Source organism: Schistocerca americana, chromosome X (assembly GCF_021461395.2).
Source record: "Schistocerca americana isolate TAMUIC-IGC-003095 chromosome X, iqSchAmer2.1, whole genome shotgun sequence".
NCBI classification, from domain to species: Eukaryota; Metazoa; Arthropoda; class Insecta; order Orthoptera; family Acrididae; genus Schistocerca; species Schistocerca americana.
This window is the reverse complement of record NC_060130.1, coordinates 136,686,600-136,707,931: the sequence shown is the minus strand read 5'-3', so window position 1 is coordinate 136,707,931 and position 21,332 is coordinate 136,686,600. Positions and strand designations below refer to the sequence as shown.

At 41.5% G+C, this 21,332-nt stretch overlaps 1 protein-coding gene across 1 annotated transcript in view; it reads right to left on the bottom strand.

Moving 5' to 3' along the window:
* Window positions 1-9,807: 9,807 nt before the first annotated feature.
* Window positions 9,808-21,332, bottom strand: part of LOC124555632 (potassium channel subfamily K member 1-like) — a 216,669-nt gene continuing 205,144 nt past the window's right edge. Inside the window, exon 4 of the mRNA XM_047129607.1 lies at window positions 9,808-12,138. Within this exon, the coding sequence (XP_046985563.1) occupies window positions 11,861-12,138 (278 nt within the window). The 3' untranslated portion in view covers window positions 9,808-11,860. The remainder of the gene's footprint in view (window positions 12,139-21,332) is intronic.

Sequence of the window (21,332 nt, the reverse complement as noted above, 5' to 3'; positions counted from 1 at the left end):
GAAAATATTCAACAGTAGATGTGCCACAAGAACATGCCACTTGGACCGTACGACATTTCAGAACCCTGTGAGAATTCTTACTCAATGTGTTTAATTGGAATGACATACTTTTCCCAAAGTTCCCAACAAAACAACGGTATACTTTCCCCAAACGATGCAATTGGTATTGCGTCTACTTATGAGGTAGCATCCACGAGTTCTCCTGCCGCCAAGTCAGATAACTCGAACCGCTGTATTTCACCCAATGCTAAGGCTACAGAAGGAATTGCTCCTTCCAGAATTTCTAAACCAAAGGAAGAAATATAGAACTGCTGTTTCATTAAGAGATATTTGGCTTATTCCAAAACGCAAGTAAAAGAGGATAAACAAAGGCCGCAAGTCTGCAAAATCTCCCTTAATAGCATCGTCTGCTTATATACTGTCATTAATAGATGCAGAATGGAAGAAAAGAGAGAAAGAATGTAGAAATGTTCCAAAAAGAAAAACAGAAGAAGGAAACAATTTGACGTGAAAGTATGTAGGAAGAAGTGCGTAAGAGAATGTGTCAGCCGTTATAACTGAAGAAAAAAGAATAAAAATAAAATACTTTCCAAGTAGTCCTACAACTCAAAATTACTTCTCTCACCCAAAGATTTGATACTGAGTCATATCATTCAAACATAGATTCGGGTAAGTCCGTTCCCGAATCTGCATTCGGTGATAGCATGCTTGTTAATGACGACACTGCATACCTTTTTTGTGAAGAGATACATGCAGAGGACTGTAGTGGTGAACAGGGGCTCACAATAAATGTGAGACTGACACTTCTTAATGGGAAAACTACATAAATATCGAATCATTCCATGTAGGCTTTCACGGCCGGCGTCTTTATCAGTAAACTCTTCCGGGCTAAGTTGCCGTGGTCGATCTGTAGAACTTCTTCTCCCTGTCGTGTCTGATGTATCCGCTCACGTAGTAATGCCAGTTCCATACGAGAATAAATACGGTTAGCTTGTGGCGAATGAAACATTCTTCTCACTGGCATTACTACGTGAGCGGATACATCAGACACGACAGGGAGAAGAAGTTCTACAGATCGACCACGGCAACTTAGCCCGGAAGAGTTTACTGATAAAGACGCCGGCCGTGAAAGCCTACATGGAATGATTCGACGCCTCTACGGGGAGGAAATGTCAACTAGGGTACGACGACTGGAGAACCTACGCAAGAAGAAAGGTCAACAACTCTGCTCACTCACTTTTCTGCTACGCTGTCGTGATACCGGTATAGTTCCCAAGTTTTTAAAAGTGAGAATAATGTTTCATTCGCCACAAGCTAACCGTATTTATTCTCGTATGGAACTGGCATTACTACGTGAGCGGATACATCAGACACGACAGGGAGAAGAAGTTCTACAGATCGACCACGGCAACTTAGCCCGGAAGAGTTTACTGATACATAAATACCGATTTTTAAATATAAATTTAAGTCTTGGGACAGTGTTCACAATCTCTACATTATACAATATTATAATGTATTTCATTTAATAAAAGTGTCTTTCCTATAATTTGTTTAAATTTTTTAATGTATCCCATGGGGTTCAAATTACAAGCACAACTTTGTTTTTTGCAAACTCTGTACGGTCCTGTAAAACAAATTATATGTTTTGCTTCGTGCATAATACTTCAAAAATTGTGTAATAAATAAGCGAAAGGCACGTCGCAGTATCTGCTCAGCAAGTATCAAGTAGACAGAAAAGAAAATTTGGCAGTAAATATACAAAATGTGGCCCTTTACACCACCTCCTTCTCTGTCTCTGTGTGAAGGAACTGCTGTAGGAATTCTGATGCAGTTTTCAGTAACAGATAGACTGATGCACGAGGAAGGTTTGTGCTTATAATTTGTTACCGGAATGAGAGACAAAGTCGTCCCGCGGTATATACTTGGTGCTATCCTTGCAAAACCGTGGCAGGTCGCTAATATTACCTAAATAGAAGATTACTTTGAATTTGTGTTTTGAAAGTAATTGCACTGAAATTTATTGTGTTACGTGACTGTCGAGGGGACCGCGCTTATTCGTGATCGCCGTTTCGTTCAAATTTGTTATACGCAGAGCTTGACCAGAAATGAAAGTGACAGAAGCGGGAGAGTTTAGAAAAAAATAGCATTTGTGGTGCGGGTCGGCCGAGGCACGAGGTAGTTTACTGGCTGCGTTTGGCGCTGTGGCGTGTGCACTTTGCCAGCACCTTTCCAGCGAGTGACCAAGTGTGTGTATTTTCATGTACTCAATTCTAAAAACGGTGCAAACATGTCTCGGTTGGATTTATTTGATTTGTTCAACTTGTGCCTTGAGAGATATGTGTTATAAATCAGTGTTTCTGTGCCTTACATAACGTTTCTGACTTGTGTAGTAAGTACAAGGAACTGTCTGAATCAGGTATGGGAAGGACAAATGACTTTAAAGCTCTCATCACAGTGAAGAACAAAGCACAGCCGCGATTTTTTCGTTCCAGACCTGTTCCCCGTGCGTTACGTGAGCAACTCGCTCAGGAATACTAAAGGTTGCTAGACAATGGGGTTATCCAATCCGTTTCTGGAAGACAATGGGCGTCACTCTCGGTCATTCTGAAGAAGCCTCCAGATGGTTTTCGTTTGTGTACTGACTTTAAGACAACAGCAAACCAACAAACTGTAGTGGAGTCTTTTCGTCTTCCGCGTCCGGAGGAACTAATGGACAGATGGGACAGGGCAGAGACTTTTCAAAGATAGATTTGCGTCAGGCATATTATACACTACTCGCCATTAAAATTGCTACACCACTAAGATGACGTGCTACAGGCGCGAAATTTAACTGACACGAATAAGATGCTGTGATATGCAAATGATAAGCTTTTCAGAGCATTCACACAAGTTTGGCGCCGGTGGCGACACCTACAACGTGCTGACATGAGGAAAGTTTCCAACCGATTTCTCATACACAAACAGCAATTGTCCGGCGTTGCCTGGTGAAACGTTGTTGTGATGCCGCGTGTAAGGGGGAGAAATGCGTACCATCAAGTTTCCGACTTTGATAAAGGTCGGATTGTAGCCTATCGCGATTGCGATTTATCGTATCGCGACATTGCTACTCGCGTTGGTCGAGACCCAATGACTGTTAGCAGAATATGGAATCGGTGGGTTCAGGAGAGTAATACGGAACGCCGTGCTGGATCCCAACGGCCTCGTATCACTAGCAGTCGAGATGACAGGCATCTTATCCGCATGGCTGTAACGGATCGTGCAGACACGTCTCGATCCCTGAGTCAACAGATGGGGACGTTTGCAAGACAATAGCCATCTGCACGAACAGTTCGTCAACGTTTGCAGCAGCATGGACTATCAGCTCGGAGACCATGGCTCCGGTTACCCTTGACGCTGCATCACAGACAGGAGCGCCCGCGATGGTGTACTCAACGACGAACCTGGGTGCACGAATTGCAAAACGTCATTTTTTCGGGTGGACCCAATTGAAAACTTCTGATCAATGGTGGCCGAGCAACTGGCTCGTCACAATACGCCAGTCACTATTCTTGATGAACTGTGATATCGTGTTGAAGCTGCATGGGCAGCTGTACCTGTACACGCCATCCAAGCTCTGTTTGACTCAATGCGCAGGCGTATCAAGGCCGTTATTACGGCCAGAGGTGGTTGTTCTGGGTACTGATTTCTGAGGATCTATGCACCCAAATTGCGTGAAAATATAATCACATGTCAGTTCTAGTATAATGTATTTGTCCAATAAATACCCGTTTACCATCTGCATTTTTTCTTGGTGTAGCAATTTTAATGGCCAGTAGTGTAGTTACCGCTGTACGACAGTACAAGCAGTACCTCCTAATAAGGACTCACTGAGGTTTGTTCCAGTTTCAAAGACTGCCGCCTGGAAGTGCTTCAGCTCTTGCAACTTTTCAGCAGTTCCTGGACAGTTAACAGCAAAGTCACTTTTTGTACTAGTTATCTGGATGATATTGTCGTCACGGAGCACACGCTGCGGAAAGTTTAACAAATTTAGACTGTTTGTTTCAAGTTGTTTATGCAACTGGCTTAAAGTGCAACAAGGAAAAGTGATCCTTCTTCCAGGAAGAATTGAACTGTTTAGGTCACCGGGTATACATCCAACTACATCGCACTTGGCTGCGATCAGAGATCTACTAGCGTCCCGTGACATTAAGGATCTCCAATGAGTCATGGGGAACTTACCTGTTATATCAAATTTATTCCAAGCACTGCGCAAATTGCTGCTTCGCTTAACTGGCTGCGCTGGAAAATATGTTCCTTTCGTGCCGTCCAGAGAATGTCAGAACGCATTTCAGCGATTGAAAGAGGCATTGTTATGTCGTAGACGTTTGATTCACTTTGACCCATCTAAGCCTGTAGTGTTAGCTGTGAATGCATCTTCTTATGAGATCGGAGCCTTGCTCTCCCATAAAATTGGTTCTTCAGACGGACCTGTTGCTTCTCTCTCGAAAACTCTTAACAAAGCTCAGTGTAAGTACAGTCAACTTGAAAAAGAAGCGCTCGCCGTTATCTATATTGTTACGAAATTCCACGAATGTTTGTACGGTCGGAAGTTCTATTTGCTGATAGATGAACGGCATTTGCCGACCTTGTTCAATCCTGCCAAGCCTGTCCCATCTCGGACAGCGCAGAAATTGCGTCGTTGGGCTATGATATTGTCTAGTTATCATTATTAATTGTTGTACAGACCCATTGCTCAATATTAGAACAGTGAAATGTTGCGTCGGTCACTGATCGGTACAGACACATCGTTTGATTGGTCTCAGACATCATGTTCTCACATCGATTCGCAGGATATTGAATGTCTCGAAAGCTTTCCTCTCGACTTTCGGCGTGTCGCCACAGCAAGTGCTTTTGCCGCAGCTCTTCAAGTTGTTTTACAGTACGTGCACCATGGGTGACCGGGCAGTTTGAAAAAAATTCGCCAACCAGTGGCGCCAAACTATTTATCCCTTCGACGCGCGCTTTCCGCGCGGTCAGGTGTTCTGCTGTTGCATACAGAGAACGACCATCAGTCGGCTGTGATTCCTCCATCCCTACAGCGGGAAATTCTGTTTGTATTGCACCAACGTCATTCGGACGTAGTTCGCACAAACAATTCGTCCGCCGTCATTGTGCTTGGCAGAGCACGGACGCTGAGATCGAGGAAATGACCAGTTACTGCGAAGTTTGTGCCGAAAATCAGTCAGCTCCGCAGAAACACTTTTTGAGTGTCAACGTCCGTCCGGACTGTGGCAGCTCATTCGTATTGAATTCGCAGGCCTATTCTGGAATATGCGATGGTTATTGGTGGTAGACGCTTACAATAAGTTTCCTTTTGTTGTCCACATGGCATCCACCACTCCTGCGAGAATGTTGCCGGCTTTGTCTTCTGTTTCTCTCTTTTAGGTTTTCCTGAGACCATTATCTCGGACAATGGTCCACAATTCACGTCTACCGGTTTCAATCAGTTTTATGTCGTCGATGACGCACACCGTGTGACCACCGCACCGTGTCACCCACAGTCTAACGGTGAAGGTGAAGGGTTCGTTCGAAAGGTCAAATGTCACATGGAGAAACGTCTTTCCTCCCACACACGGGACCAAGTACCGAATTATTTTTCTATTTTTCCACCGTTGCTTGCCATGTGACAGAAAGTCGCCGGCAGAATTGCCTCGTTACTGTACCGAATATTGCCTGACCACATGTCATCAACTTCGAACCGTGCCAAGAACACAAGAGCTAATTCAGAATGTTGATCTGGATCACGGGCTTCCAGTTGCTGCACCGTCTGGATCTTGTTTGGGTGCGAGTGTAAAACAGACTGCAAAATTTTCCGCACTGTTAACCAAGGGATGGACAATTCTTGTGAGACTGCACGAGCACTAGTGCTACCTGGAGCACGTGCTGCATAGTCAGAAACCTCGGCAATTAGTTCCACTGGGACAGGACGCCTTCCTCTTCCAGATGACACACCGAGCTCATCCGTGTCTTCGAATTTCATTATCATCTCCTTTATGACCTTTCAGTCGGCAATACTGTCTCGCCGCAGCACTGTAATTGCTGTCTTTCATATAAAACAGTTTTACTAATAGCACGCGGTCTCTCTTCTCGATAGCCATACTGATCACTCATGTTATGGATTGTCTAATGATAGCGTGGATGTCATATCCTCATACAAACACTGTACAGCGCCAGATTTGCACCCGGTGGCCACTGCTGGAACTAATTTGTTTTCCAGCAAAAGTCGATTCAGCCTTAACGTGTTAGCGTATCGATCAGTTTGTGCTGCCATACCATACTTACAGCCCACCCTGGACTGAGTAGCTGCACTTTAATTATAACCACCCAGTGTTACATATTCTAAAATCGAAATGTGTATAAATTTATAAATATGACAGTTTGATTTAAATATCAGTATGTAAAGTTTTTTGTAGTTCTGCTCACTGTATTAGCACTGCCGAATGTACTAATTTGTGACAATGACCAAGAGAGCCACGGAAATGACATCCACGCTATCATTAGACAATCCATAACATGAGTCATCAGCATGGCTATCGATAAGAGAGACCGTGTGCTATTAGTAAAACTGTTTTATATGAAATGAAATGTCGTGTGACGAGGGCCTCCCGTCGGGTAGAACGCTATCGAGAAGAGAGACCGTGTGCTATTAGTAAAACTGTTTTATATGAACGACAGCAATTACAGTGCTGCGTCGAGACAGTATCGCCGACTGAAAGGTCTGAGGAGTTGCCCGAATTTATTAAATGACACAAAGGAGATGATAATGAAATTCGAATACCTCAACGCATCACAACGAGACTGCCACGACAGAAGAACAAAGATGACCACAGCATTTACGAAAAGACTACGTAACATCAGTATGACCTGATTGTAAAATTGTTTTTGTAATGACATTTAGCCTGAAGATGCGGTATAACCCTCGAAACATGTCGCTAAATAAACTAAATAAATCAGTAACACAACAGTTGACAAAGTTTGTGACTGGCAGCGGGAATTTAAAAAAAAAACCTTTACAAAATTACAGCAGTTCAGGTACAGGGTGGCAGTTGTTGAATTAAATGAAAAAAACGTAAATTAATTACAAACTACGGCTTGCGTACACTTTATTCAATACGTAAACGTCAATACATAAATTCGGATTTAGGCTATGACGTGTTCGATTTGCCTGCCATCATTGGCGATGACGCGGCACAGACGAATAGCGAAATTCAGCATGATCCACTGAAGTGTCGGAATACTGACCCTGTCGATGACTTCCTGAATGGCTGTTTTCAGCTCAGAAATGGTTTCGGGGTTATTGCTGTACACCATGCCTTTAATTAAGCCCCACAAAAAGGAGTCACACGAGTTCATATCCGGAGAAAATGGCGCCCAACCGAGGTCCGTGCCAGTGGCCTCGGGGTACCCCACAGCCACAATGCAGCCCAACGTGCTCCTCCAGGACATCACTCTCCTGCTTCGATGGGGTCGAGCATCGTCTTGCGTGAACCACATCTTGTCGAAATCAGAGTTACTTTGGATAATGGGGATGAAATCATCTTCCAAATCCTTCAACTACCGGTCAGTAGTCACCGTGCCATCAAGGAATTTTGCACCGATTATTCCGTGACTGGACATTACACACCACATAGTCACCCATGGAGGGTGAAGAGACTTCTAGACTGCGAAATGCAGATTCTCAGTCCCCCAAATGCGACAGTTTTGCTTATTACAAACCCATCCAAATGAAAGTGGGCCAACAACGACGAGACGCGTGCGCATACACATATTAATTCGCATCGCGCCCCGCGGCCAACCGTGCAGTTTGAACGTCCTAACGCAAACCGTTCAGAAGTTATGACGATTTTATTACTCATAGTTCACTAATTGCCACTCTTATGTACAGTTAATATGTATACCTTCACCGTTTTCCTGTTCACGGGTCTGATGACTTGTTTTAGTGCTTAGAAAAGTATTGCTGATATGGAGTCTCATTGCCTGACTCGTCTTAGAGTATGGAAATTCTACTTGTTTTGACGTAAACCAATGAATGCTGCGTCACAGATGCATATGGCCTACAGTAAGTTGTATCAGTGCCTTGAATTTCAAGTACAGATCCTTTCAACAACTAAGATGAAGCTTTATAAAAATGTACATATCTGTCGCAGCTTGACATGTAATACTCATTGCTCCTTTCTGTAACATAGTTCAGGAGGTCCAGATATAAACCGTACTACTTCCTTTGCCTGATTCAACTTAATGATTTTTCTACTCAGTTGGTGATAATTTTAAAGAATATTTTGACATTATGGAGTCGAGGTTGATAGGTCTACAATTTTTTATATCTACTCTGTCTTCTTTCTTGCAGAACAGAAATAATTACAGTGCTGTTTCAATTTTCGTTTATTTTTGTCTAAAATATTCTGTATATAATTTTTAAAGTGTCGTTTGTATAGCTTTTGGCCCAACTTTAATCATTTTTACTGAAACACCGTCTCCTGACTTGTTGCCTTTGTTCGTGTTTTAAATGGCTTCGTACGTCTCATTTGAGATTACATTTGGAATGTCATTATTTTCATAGTTACCTCTCTGTATTTCTGATTCATCTCTTTAACCATGCATAAATTTACATAAATTTTAACATGCTTGTAAAATTTTCCCTCTGATTTTAGTTACTAAGCCACCCGTCGTTTACCTGACGAAGTGTAATGTCTACCTAACATATGTCTGCATTTTATTTTCTTTATACTTTTATTGTTTTTAATTTTCCCAGTGATTTTTCAAACTTTCTCTGCGAAGGTTTTCTGAATTGACTGAAATGAAGGCGACTGGTTACAGTCAATTCTGAAAACCTATATTCGTCTCGTCGTAGTGCTTCACGTCTGCAGTGGATAAAAGTTAGATTTGTTTGTTATGTTGACGATTTCCAAGTTTCTAATTATGCAGTCAAGTTAGTGTTGTCATTTTCCTTTCACGATATTTTGACAACTTTCCGAGTTCTCTTCGTCAGATATCGAGCACAGATTTCCTTGCTCGCTACTTGGTCTCCAAACTATGAACAGGACATGTTGTGTGCTACCCTAGTGCTTACTTCCGGGAATTGTAAAAGAATAAAATACTCTCACACAAACTTAACACAAAACAAAACTGTGCAGCAGACTGTAAAAATATGACACTATTATAATTTTAGTTGCCAGTAAATAATCTCTAGGGCAACGCGTTACATGTCTTATACACAATTTGGGTGTAGTCCGAACAACATGCAATGAAATCTGTTCTCGATATCTAATGAAGACAACAAAGTAGTCGCAAATTTGTGAACAGTGATTAGGCCGAAAATCCATTAACTTGGAAATCAGTTATCATTCATATCCTCTTCTCGACATTTATGAAATGTTTTCGTTTAATTAAACATGTTCTATAATGTTCCTTATATCGCTTGTTTGAAACTCTCACTTTCTCTTTAATATATGCCTCGTTCTACTTGACGTTTTCTTTTAAGATTTACACAGAAAATATAAAATGACAGTCTGAACACGTAATGGCGTTATCGCAAAAAAAAAATAAAGTCATGCTTGTAGATTTAGTAAATCACAGTAGAAACAAGGAAATATATACCAGTGGAGAGATTTTTGTGTAACTTTTCTTGTAATACGCATAAATAGTAACAACGAGCCTTAAACCAATGGCTTACTCAAACAAAAATGTATAATGTCTGCCATACGTATTTTGTATTTGATTTTGAGAAGTGGTGTACTGTCAAACAAGTGATAAATAATTTCAACATTATTTACACAGACATACTTTATTTGTTCGTACATATCTTCTGTTAAGAGGAGCTACATTATTTATTCTGCTAACACTAATTTCTGTGCAGTAGATGTGGACAGATCGTATTTCACAAGTTCCTGTTGCAAATAATCTTCTGTTGATTTGAGAACAATGAATAATATTACCATTTTATTGTCCTGCTAGTGAGTTTTTAAACTAAGAAGACATTCACTGATTTTTTGTAAATAGTACATGATTCAATTCCTCTTTCCTCCATGTGGGAACTAATTTATCACAGGTTAGTTACAATGAAAGGCAAGAGATGATAACAGTTGCAGGTATACTTCTAAGTGTGATTAACCAGTGATAAATATATTCTGGCATGACTACTGCTATTCACATAAAGTTCTTTTCAAGGTAATTTATTTTCGTTACATGTCTAGAGATATAATATATAATTCAAATTTGACTGTTATGTGAAACACATATGCCTACTGTATATGTATATATATATATATATCTTTTGAATCGCTGGTATGGCTAAAAGCAATAATTAGTGTCTTTAATATATAACACGAACTGCACAGCATTGCAAAATTTTACATTTTTTGGTTAGATTGAAATGATTTCTTAAAATCCAACATAAAATATTCACAAACTTTATTTACTCATTTCACATCAATCTCATGCAAAGTTCCACAGGCTCTGATCATTTGCAGTTACCGAAATTCTTTATTTGTATACAGAGCTTCATAAAACAAGTTTGAATAATTTTGTGATTGATGAGCAGAAAACAAGTATATAAAGTCTGGCGTCTGAAATACTTTATTTCCAGGTTAAGGGCTGCCTTAAAAATAAAAATATCAGAGATTTTCGTTGGTTCTAAGTCTTGTGTTGTAAGTCTGCCAAACTTAGAATGCAGACAAAAATTCATAGATTATGAAAATTACATTTTTGTAAGCCCTTATTCAAGATACTGAGATACATTTTAGAGTTCAGTGTTGCTTTAGAGACTTCAAACAACATCTTCATTCAAATAAATTAATTTGACACTTAATAATATGCATAGGAACCTAAATGTTCAGATGCAACAAATTTTATTGATGAATTCTATGAATAATCAATTGGCTAGCAGTTGAAAGACATAAGCTTAAATTTTGTAGCAAAAATAAATAAGTTAAATAATTGATAACATGAGCTCATGGATTTGTGTTGAAGGGAATGTCCACTAGATTATTTGTAATAAATAAACTGAGGAACATAAACAGTGAACTTTGTGCAATGAGAGGTTATCATTTGTGAGATGGTACACCAAGGAGCTGGACCATTTAAATGTGATTAACCATAAATTTTTGTCCTTCAGCAAGTACTGTGATTTAAAGAAAATCGGTTGATTGATTCTAAATTCAGGTAAACTATGTACCTACAAATAACCTCAAATTGAAGGATAATTTAAATTTTACACAAAATTGTAATTGACCCTAACTCATTTAAGTCACAGAAAGGCGAGGAATAATTATTTAAATTGAGGATTTATTCAGATCTACAGCGAGGAACTTCTGCAAGTACTAGCTGACACTCAGGAGTGTAGTGGGGACACATTAATTAACAAACATCTCCATACTTGCTACTAACCGTTAATTTTTTAAGTTTGCAGGTATGGTCTACCTTTTCTTCTGACAATATCAACAGATTAATGGTACTGTGCTTAATATTTGCTCCATATTTTGATTATCCATCATACTGATAGTTTACATAATGCTCCAGAAACTGCCACAGATTAACTGAGTTGCATGTTTTTAGATAGTTACATTACGATCTTAAACTTACACATAGGTACTATTCATGTTTAATGGCAAAGTTATAAATAAATATAACATATTTGTAATAAACCACTGCAAAACAATGCCAGTTGGTTATTAACTGAAGGAATGAAGTGCTAATTAAAAAATGATCAGACATATTTGCAGTTTCAATGAAACTAAAAATATTCCAAGGAAAGTCACAAGTGGCTTTTTGCTACAAAATTTTCCTTGCTTTCTTTGAAAGATCAGTAAAGCAGTATGCCAATTTAAGGGCGAGCGTGTACAGGTGTGGTGTCTTCAGGGCTAGGAGAATCGTCATGGCGTGACTTGACACGCACCACTGCATGACGTCCTGATCCTCCATCATCCAGCTGCTGCGTATATTTCGGACCAATGGTTCCTGGCGTCTGCAAGCGCACTTTCTCTGGATCTCCAGTGGTTTCATCAGAACGCATCAAGAAGAATAGACCAAAATTCAGTTGGGGGATGTCGTAGAATACAGTCAGTGTCAGCATCATAAATGTCAAGCCCGCAAGAAGATAACCTGAGGAAAAAGAACAGAAGTCTTAGCTTAAACCGTTTTTACTTTGGCTATTGGTTGCTCTAAATAAAGATCTCTTTCTTTCACTATCGTTTTTGGACAGTACATCAGCTATCTAAATTTACACATGCTAGCAGTGTATTTTCTTGTTCTGTGAAACTAAGTTGGAACATAAGAATTAAAGTTAGTGAGTAAAACACTTGTGATAAGTATGAATGGTGTTTCAGAAATTTTGAAAACTTTAGGCCACACACATAAGATCAGGCTTTGTTGAAGGACACATCCCTTTTAACCAGTCATTTACGATATGTTTACATGCGTGATACAAATCGGTCATTATACGCAATACATCGTAGGAAACTCGTTGTTAGTTGTTATTTTGCTCGTAAGCTTTCAGTGTGCCTTACTAATTATTATGGCTTACCTATGAAATTCAGGATCCAACGTGGACGGGTGATAATTTGAGTTCATTGGTATGAGGCGACGGGATATGGGCAGAAACGTTCGCTATAATTACCATTAGCGGTTGCCTAACGGGAGGCATCCGCATGACGGTAGCTTTGCTGCAGTTTATCGAAACTAGGAGTCTTCGTCCTGAGTATGTTGGTCATGGAAGGAGTGATAGAAGTACGCAAGAGTTTGTGGCTGTCATTGTACATAGGTGTAGTAATACACCTTGAAGTTGTACGTCTGCTGAGTTATGTGCTACGGCGCAGGCCATGTAACCGTTCGGAGAGTATTCTAGGAGTACAGTCTACACGTGGAGCACCTTCAACAGATACAGGTATTAGCACCAACCTATCCTGAAATGCACATGGGACTTGTGCAATGGTATCAATATAAAAATGCCCATTTATATTCGTGGATTGAGGCACCTTGTGTGGCTTATTTTACAGCTACCCCCATATATACCTCACTGTTGAGAAACAGGATCATGCATCTGTGTGAGGACGAGAGATTAGGGTGGGGAAACAACAAGCTATGGTCGGTGAAACAAACGATACACCCGTGGCGTTCCTCTTTCCGGTCGCTGAGATCGGAGGAAGTGATTTCACGTGATCCAGACACGGTGCTCTGCTCGCCCGGTGAGAGTAAGCCACCGGTGTGCGACGCTTGTAGTCGACTGGAATGTGTTCATCAAATTTCAATATTACGTGTTTTATGTCAAAATATGACGGCTGCAACATGCTCCGATCTCTTTCAGGACTCTATGAAAAGCGTGTGGTTCCTGTTTCAGAATGCTGTGTAGCATCTGAGTTTCTACAAAGGTAATTAGGTAGAGTATTTTTCTGTGTTTTAATGGTTGCTGGCTCACCCTATTTTTACCCAGTGATCAGCGATCACCTTTCCGTGTTGTATTAATTTAGCGAAATGAAATGATGGTATGGCATTGGCGGCCGGGAGTCCCCAACTTGGGAGCTGCAAGTCTTTTCAGTTGACGTCACATTAGGCGACTTTCGTGTCGATCATGATGACATAATGACGAGGAAAACACAACACCCAGTCCAAGAGGAAGAAAACCTCCAACCCGGCTGCTGCATGGCAGTCAGATGCGCTGACCGCTCAGCTAAGAAGGCGGACTTATTTTAGCTATTGCATAGTTATCTTACGTGTATTTTAATAATGAATTTTACGAAATGCTTGTAGACTGAGGCTTGTGTAAAGGGAGTATCAAAAAGAAACATCCGATTTGGAACGTCTATATTTCTGAAACTAATAAACATATACAACGAATTTTGTCTTTTGGTGAAAAGGAAATTCAAAACTTTTTTTTATACCTTTTAATAGGTGTTCAATATGCCTCCCTTGAGATGCACGGCAATATGTCAATGCGGTATTCAAATTGTTCCCACACTGCAGCGAGCGTGTCTTGAGTTACAGCTTCCACAACTGCTGTTATGCGATGTCTCAGTTCACGCATTGCTGTTGGTAACGGAGACATATAAACAGAATCTTTTACAAACCACCACAAGAAATAATCATATAAAGTCAGGTCCTGTGACCTAGGAGACCAGTAATGTAAGGTGGAATCACATGGTCCAGTGTGACCGATCCATCGGTCAGTGACCGTTTGATTTAGAAGTCCCTGCACTTCCAGAAGCCAGTGTGGTGGTGCCCCATCCCGTTGATAAATGAAGTCGTTCGAATCAGTCTCCAACTGTGGGAAAAGAAAGTTCTCAAGTATATCGAGATATGTGCTTCCTCTTGCAGTGTTATCGGCGAAGAAATATGGACCATACACCTATTCCCGTGAAATGGCACAAAACACATTAAATTTTGGAGAGTCCCTCTCACGTTGTACAACTTCATGTGGTTGTTCCGTACCCCATATTCTCTCATTATGACGGTTCACCTTTGCCGGCCGGTGTGGCCGTGCGGTTCTGGCGCTTCAGTCTGGAACCGCGTGACCGCTACGGTCGCAGGTTCGAATCCTGCCTCGGGCATGGATGTGTGTGATGTCCTTAGGTTAGTTAGGTTTAAGTAGTTCTAAGTTCTAGGGGACTGATGACCACAGATGTTAAGTCCCATAGTGCTCAGAGCCATTTGAACGGTTCACCTTTCTATTTAAATGGAATGTTGCCTCGTCACTAAACACTAAGCATGGAAGAAAACTGTCACCTCCATCTTGCCAAGCACGAAATTACAGAACTCGAAGCCGGCCGGTGTGGCCGTGCGGTTCTAAGCGCGTCAGTTTGGAACCGCGTGACGCTACGGTCGCAGGTTCGAATCCTGCCTCGGGCATGGATGTGTGTGATGTCCTTAGGTTAGTTAGGTTTAAGTAGTTCTAAGTTCTAGGGGACTGATGACCTCAGTAGTTAAGTCCCATAGTGCTCAGAGCCATTTGAACTATTTTGAACAGAACTCGAAACGTTGTTGTTTGTCACCTTCACGAAAAACTTGTACTAGCTGAATTTTATAAGGTTTCATGTGTATTCGTCGACGCAGTACGCGCCAGACGGACATCGAGGGCATGTTGAGCTGCATGGTGAAGGGATTTCTGCGGACTCCTTGTGAAACTATGACGGAAGCGTTCTACATCTATGTTAGACACTCGGGGACGGCTCGGCAATTTGCCTTTACACAAACAACCTGTTTCTCGGAGTTGTTCATACCATCGTCTAATGCTCTGTGCTACAGGAGGATTCACGCCATATCTAGTACGAAGATCACGCTGAACAGTTATTACTGACCCGCACGCGCAAAACGTAGAACACAAAACGCTTTCTGTTGTCCCGACACCATTTTTACTAGAACTGAAGTGGGCGCACACTGCTGCTACCTAGCGGGAACCATGTAAAACTCGAGAGTTTGCTCTTTCCAACAGGACGTTTTTCACGCACATATCTCAAATAACATAATATATATGATTTCCTTAAATTGTATGATTCTTTTGATACACCCTGTATTTTGTACTTGTGTGTGAAAGTGTGAATGTACGTGAGTGCGAATGGAGCTTTAGTATGAGATCAGATGAGCTCGATCTTGAGCGCCCTAACCATATAGTACAAGGATATAACCAGTACCAGATTGAATATTCACTCTTTACCGAAGTGTGCGTTGATTTGATACTTCCTGGTATATTCAGACTTTGTGCTTGTCTGGGACTCGAACATAGACTCTTAGCTTTTCGTGGGTAAATGCTCTACCGACTGAGCTATCCAGGCTCCACTGAGACTCGCTCTCATCGCTTCACTTCCACTCAATCAGTAGAGCATTTGCTCACAAAGGTCAAAGGTTCTGGGTTTGAATCTCAGTCTGGGTGCTGACGCTGCTGCTGGCTAAGCGTCTGAAGAGACTAAACATCTAAGGACAGCAGTCTCTTATTCGCCTTCCACGACGGAGTCTGTACACCCCATCTGTCTACTTCTGGCGTTAATCCTGTGTACAACTGCGAGAATGTCTTCTAAATGCTTGTGTAATGTATATCTGAAGTGAAACGTGGGTATGAGCCCAGTTTTCACCTAATGGGGTGTGGAGAACCGCCTAAAAACCACACCCAGGCTGGCTGGCTCACCAGCCCTCATCATTCATCCGTCAGGCAGATTCGATCCGGGTCAGGTTCGCCTTCCCTAGCCCTGGAGGTGGTGCTTTAATACGCTGGCAGTTCTCATTATGGCACACTGATTTAATCTCACAGGAAGTTGCAGACAAGCACTTATTTTACAGTCGTGGCGACCATAAATGGGACTCCGGGAAATCACATACAACTGCTGTAAGATCTCACCAACGATTGGTTTCTGTGAAAACTGGGGCTGAAAGGGTTGGTAATCGTCTTCTAGAATCTATTCTTCTGCTATCATGCTTAAATTAAATAGTAAAATAGCTTACTATCGGTTTCAGCACGTCGCATTTACGAAATTACCGCACACTGCTGTTCGCAATCTCTGCTTCCAGAATTACGAAGCTCCCGTACACTTCAGTGTTGAGATGCGAGATGTTCCTTGGCAAGAAATAATTCTTTGCTGTATATAGTGTGAGAAAATAATTATGAAGTGCATTTTCAAAATAACGCCAGAGAAATAAAGGAGAGGCAAAAATAATTATATCTTTCAGTATTTTTAAAAATTTGGAACTCAACAATTGTTCCTAGAGATAATCACGGACGTGTGGCTCCGTAATTATGTTAAATACTAAGATCATATTGCAGTGGAAAGTTTATATACAGCTAATATAATATAGCTGCGGAAAATTTGTCAAGCTGACTATCCCAATTTCTGCTATATGCCAAATGTCATAAGCTATGAAATAACAGCACATAGACATCTTCAAAACAATTATTCCACTTGAATTTTGTTGATAATATAAATAAAGAAAAGGCCACAGAAATCATTAAAAGGTAATTCTCAGCAGCAACAGACTCAATATGTTAATAAAGAGATGCAGAAGTAATAACATAGTTCGACTGTGAGCTTCAGTGTATTGTTAAATTATAATCTGCCACATATCACTATCAAATAAAAAGTAGGAACTACAAACATGGATCGATAATCGAAGCAAATTTCAGCTAGGTATCAGTATATTTTATTAAATGACACGATCGGTTGTAAGCATGATTCTTGTTATGCTCTCGAACTTTCAAAAAGATGCAACGTGCAGTTTTTTTATTACCAGCTAGTAAATTGTCACACTTTTCGTAGAAATGTATAATGATACGTTACGTGCAATGATAAGAAATTTTTATTTAAAAAGGTAAATTCGGATCCAGATATAAACTAATTTGTTGGAAGGTGTCTCTACCCGAGCACTAAGGAAATAAAATTAAATGTTCTCTCAGGGGCACTGCAGTTTTAACACGATCTGGATGCTTCTTTGAGGTTTTATAAATAAAGGCCAATAAAATTCGTAATATGGTTATAAAATACCCTCGCGTTGAGATCCGTGAATTTATTGACTTGCCATGCATGTAATGAAAAGCGTCAATACACTGCATGACAAAAAAGTGAAGCACCCAGAAGACATGGTCAGATGTTAATCTAGCTTCGTACATGTACACACCATTGACGGGTATGTAGGTGATTAGAGTTACAGTTCTCTGTGACAGGTAGAATGGTGACCAGGATACATTAGCGTTGTTCGTGTTTAGTGTTGTTAGCAAGCCTGGTTAATGCATAAAAGGGGGAATGGACAGCGTCAGATATTGAGTCGTCATTGTGAAGGATACGGAGACTCTGCGTACTCCTGTGAAACAGCGTTATCAGCACCTGACAGAGTTTGAAAGAAGCCTCATTGGCGATCTCCACTTCACCGGCTGGTCGAATCGTGCAGTATGAAGATTTGTGAATTCAGATGTGGCAGTGGCCCCATGCTGGACTGCATGGAAATGTGAGGGCAAGCATACTCGTCTTCCAGGTTCCAGTCAACCATGTCTCACCACCACAAGGGTGGATCGCCTTATTGTGCACCAACCCTCTCACATCTGTGCCTGCCATCATCCCGCACCATTGGTCAGAGACTAGCAGCAGCCGGACTACGGAATTAATATCCCACGCGTAGGCTGCTGTTACAATCACAACACAAACAGCTGTTTCTGGAGCGCTGCCGTGACCGAAAAGCATCGACTGCTGATTAATGGCGTCGCATTGTGTTCAGGTATCAATCACGGTTGTGCACTACCCCGGATGACGATCATCGGCTGGTACTGATTGAGGAAACTCTGAAGGCACAAAAAAAAAGGTCACTTACACCCTGCTTCCTCATGTGTTAACTCTCATACGGCAGTACCGTGGTGACATTTTTGAACAGGGCAATGCTCGACCACATATGGTTCGTCGCTCTGTGAGCTATCTGCGTGGTGTTAAGGCACTGCCGTGGCCAGTTCGATCCCCAGATCCGCCCCAAAAGTATATGTGTGAGACCAGCTCGGAAGTTAACACTGTCCAAGTGCCCGTACTTGGGATATCAAGGACCGATTACGACAGTTGTGGGAGAACTTGCCTTAAGAGAGGATACAACGGATTTGTGACACCCTTCCCAACCGAATCAGTGGTTGCATCCAGGCTGTAGGGGATAGGACGTGCTTGTGATAAACTGACTCATACTGCCAAGTTTTTTTTATAAATTTAACTCGATATTTTAATCACTGAAATTATATCATATACCATTTCAAACGGGGAAGCTTCATTTTGTTTCCTCCCCACTTCTGCGTGCGTTACCCCTTTTGTCAGACAGTGTAATATCCTGAATGAACTTAGGCGTATGAAGGAGCTAATAGTAAAATAGGTGCTTTATACGTTGACTCTAGATCAAAACCGCTTGAAGAAAGACGTTTCAAACTCGTGTTTTCGGCGTTATGAAGCTATAGACGAAACGACGTATGCTATTACAGCACATTGATAAAACTACCGTAAAAATGGTAGGTTGCCAATGTAAACGCACAGCAAAATCACATAACGAATCAGTTATAGTGGTGGATTCACAGGGTATCATCACAATTGACTTCTTGGAAGAGACTGTAACAAAAATTTATGTTACACCACTGTTCTTTATTTCCTAAACTCAACATACTTGTTGGAGTGAATATATTTAATGAAACGAATTTATATGCTGTATGTCGGAACTAAGCAAGGTAGGAAACAATTTTTTGAGGGAATGAAGAAATGAAATGTTGCAGCACCAAAGTCGTTATGCAAAAATGAGTTTTTGAAGATAATCGTCTACTAGTAGTATAGTCACCTAGTTATGTAACATATTCATGGGCTTTTCAACTGGCATTCGACACATTTAATTTCTTACAAAGCTACAAGTAAAGCTGCTCCAAGCAAGTCAAAAACATTTAATTCGAGGATACTGATATTATCGGTATGCATGCGACAGCATGCGCTACCTAATACACTGATGGAAGAAAGGACCGCAACGCAAAGAGGGAGTTATGCGACATAAGCGAAAGTTGCTAGCCGTGTTTCTACATCTGGAATATTTCGCGCCAGCTGCATAAGAGTGGCGCTAGTAGCACCACTATGAGGATGCAAATCGCGTTCCTTCAAGTACGAGCTGTAACGGCCGTGAGCGTTAGTTACGTCTGAGACAGGAAGTGGTGAGCTGATGTTAGTCAAGAATGCCTTTAAGACGACAAAGATCCTATTGTCAACAGCCCATTGTGTTTGAAAGAGATCTTGTAACAGGGCTACGATACACGGGAATGTACGGTCGCAACGAGACAGGACTCCTGCCTGATGGCCACGTGGCACTACCGGGAGAGACGACCATCGTATTCGGCGTGGGGCCCTGGCGCATCGTATTGCATCGACTGCAGCAATTTAAGCAGCCGTTGGCACCACAGTGACACAAAGAACTGTTACAAATTGGTTACTTCAAGGACAGCACCGAGGCAGACGCCCTGTAGCGTCCATTCCACTGACCACAAACCACCGCTATTTTTGACTTCAGTAGCGTTAAGCGATAGCTCATTGGAGGGCACGGTGCAGGTCTGTTGTGTTTTCTAATGGAAGCTGACTCTGCCTCGCTACCAGTGAGGGCCGCTTGTTGATTAGAAGGGCCTGCAACTAACCTGTCTGAGTGCTAGACACACTGGATCTACACCTCGAGTTATGGTCTGGGGTTCAATTTCGTATGACGCGAAGAGCACTCTCGTGATTATCCCATGCTCCTTGACTGCAAATTTGTGCGTCAGTTTGGTGATGCGACCTGTTACGCTGCCATTTATGAACAGCACTCCAGAAGCATCCAACAGGATAATGGTTGCCTACACACGGCCGTTGTGACCCAGAATGTTCTATAGAGTGTCGACATGTTGCCCTGGCCTGCTAGATCACCAGATATGTCTCCATTCGAGCACATACGGGTCATCATCAGACGACAACTCCAGCTCATATACGAACAGACCCTATACTGACCGACCTAGTGCAACAGACATGGGACTCCATTCCACAAACTGACATCCGGCATGCATGCAGGTTTACATACTTGCATTCAATATTCTGGCGACTACACTTGTTATTATTGTACCAGCGTTTCACATTTGCAGTGGCGTATCTCGTGCTTACATTAATGTGTGATCTTGGTATGTTAAACGATTAAATATGTTACTTAGGCAAATGTATTCCAGAAATTTCGTTACTTTAGATTAATTATTTTTCGGCGTTGCCATATTTCTCCGTTAGAGGATGTTCCATAGCGCCGTGCATGAAAACAGGATTTTTCCAGGGCTCATACCTCGTCTTCTATTGGTGATAATGATATGGTCAACTGGTTTGGATATCCCTTTCGCTGTGGACCATTTGTATACCCAACGGAAGGATCGTCTTACTGTAGCTATCCTACAGTGCAGGGTCAAAGGCTGAATGTTACACACTTCGTGAGCTTAGACAAATGGAACAAATCGGTTGGTTGTTTTTCCATTAGATGTAGTCTACGGTACGCCTTAAGAGCCTTATGGAAGCACCATTTAGTTCATGAGTGGTTTCTGAGAAAACCCGAAAAAATGGTTTTCGGGCACCAAAACCGAGTTGCAGATTTTAAGACAGCTGTGCACAGAAAATGTCTGAAATTTTGGATATATTCCTGAAATCCCGATCTCGAACAACCCTGAAAATTTTCTAGATATTTCTAACCATTTACAACAACAGAGGTTCAAAGTTACCATACTTGAACACGGAAAATACGCACGTAAAATCAGGTGTGAGGCGAAAAAGTAGTTTATAAAGTGACGTAGCTTGGAGGAATATGCTGTGAACTGT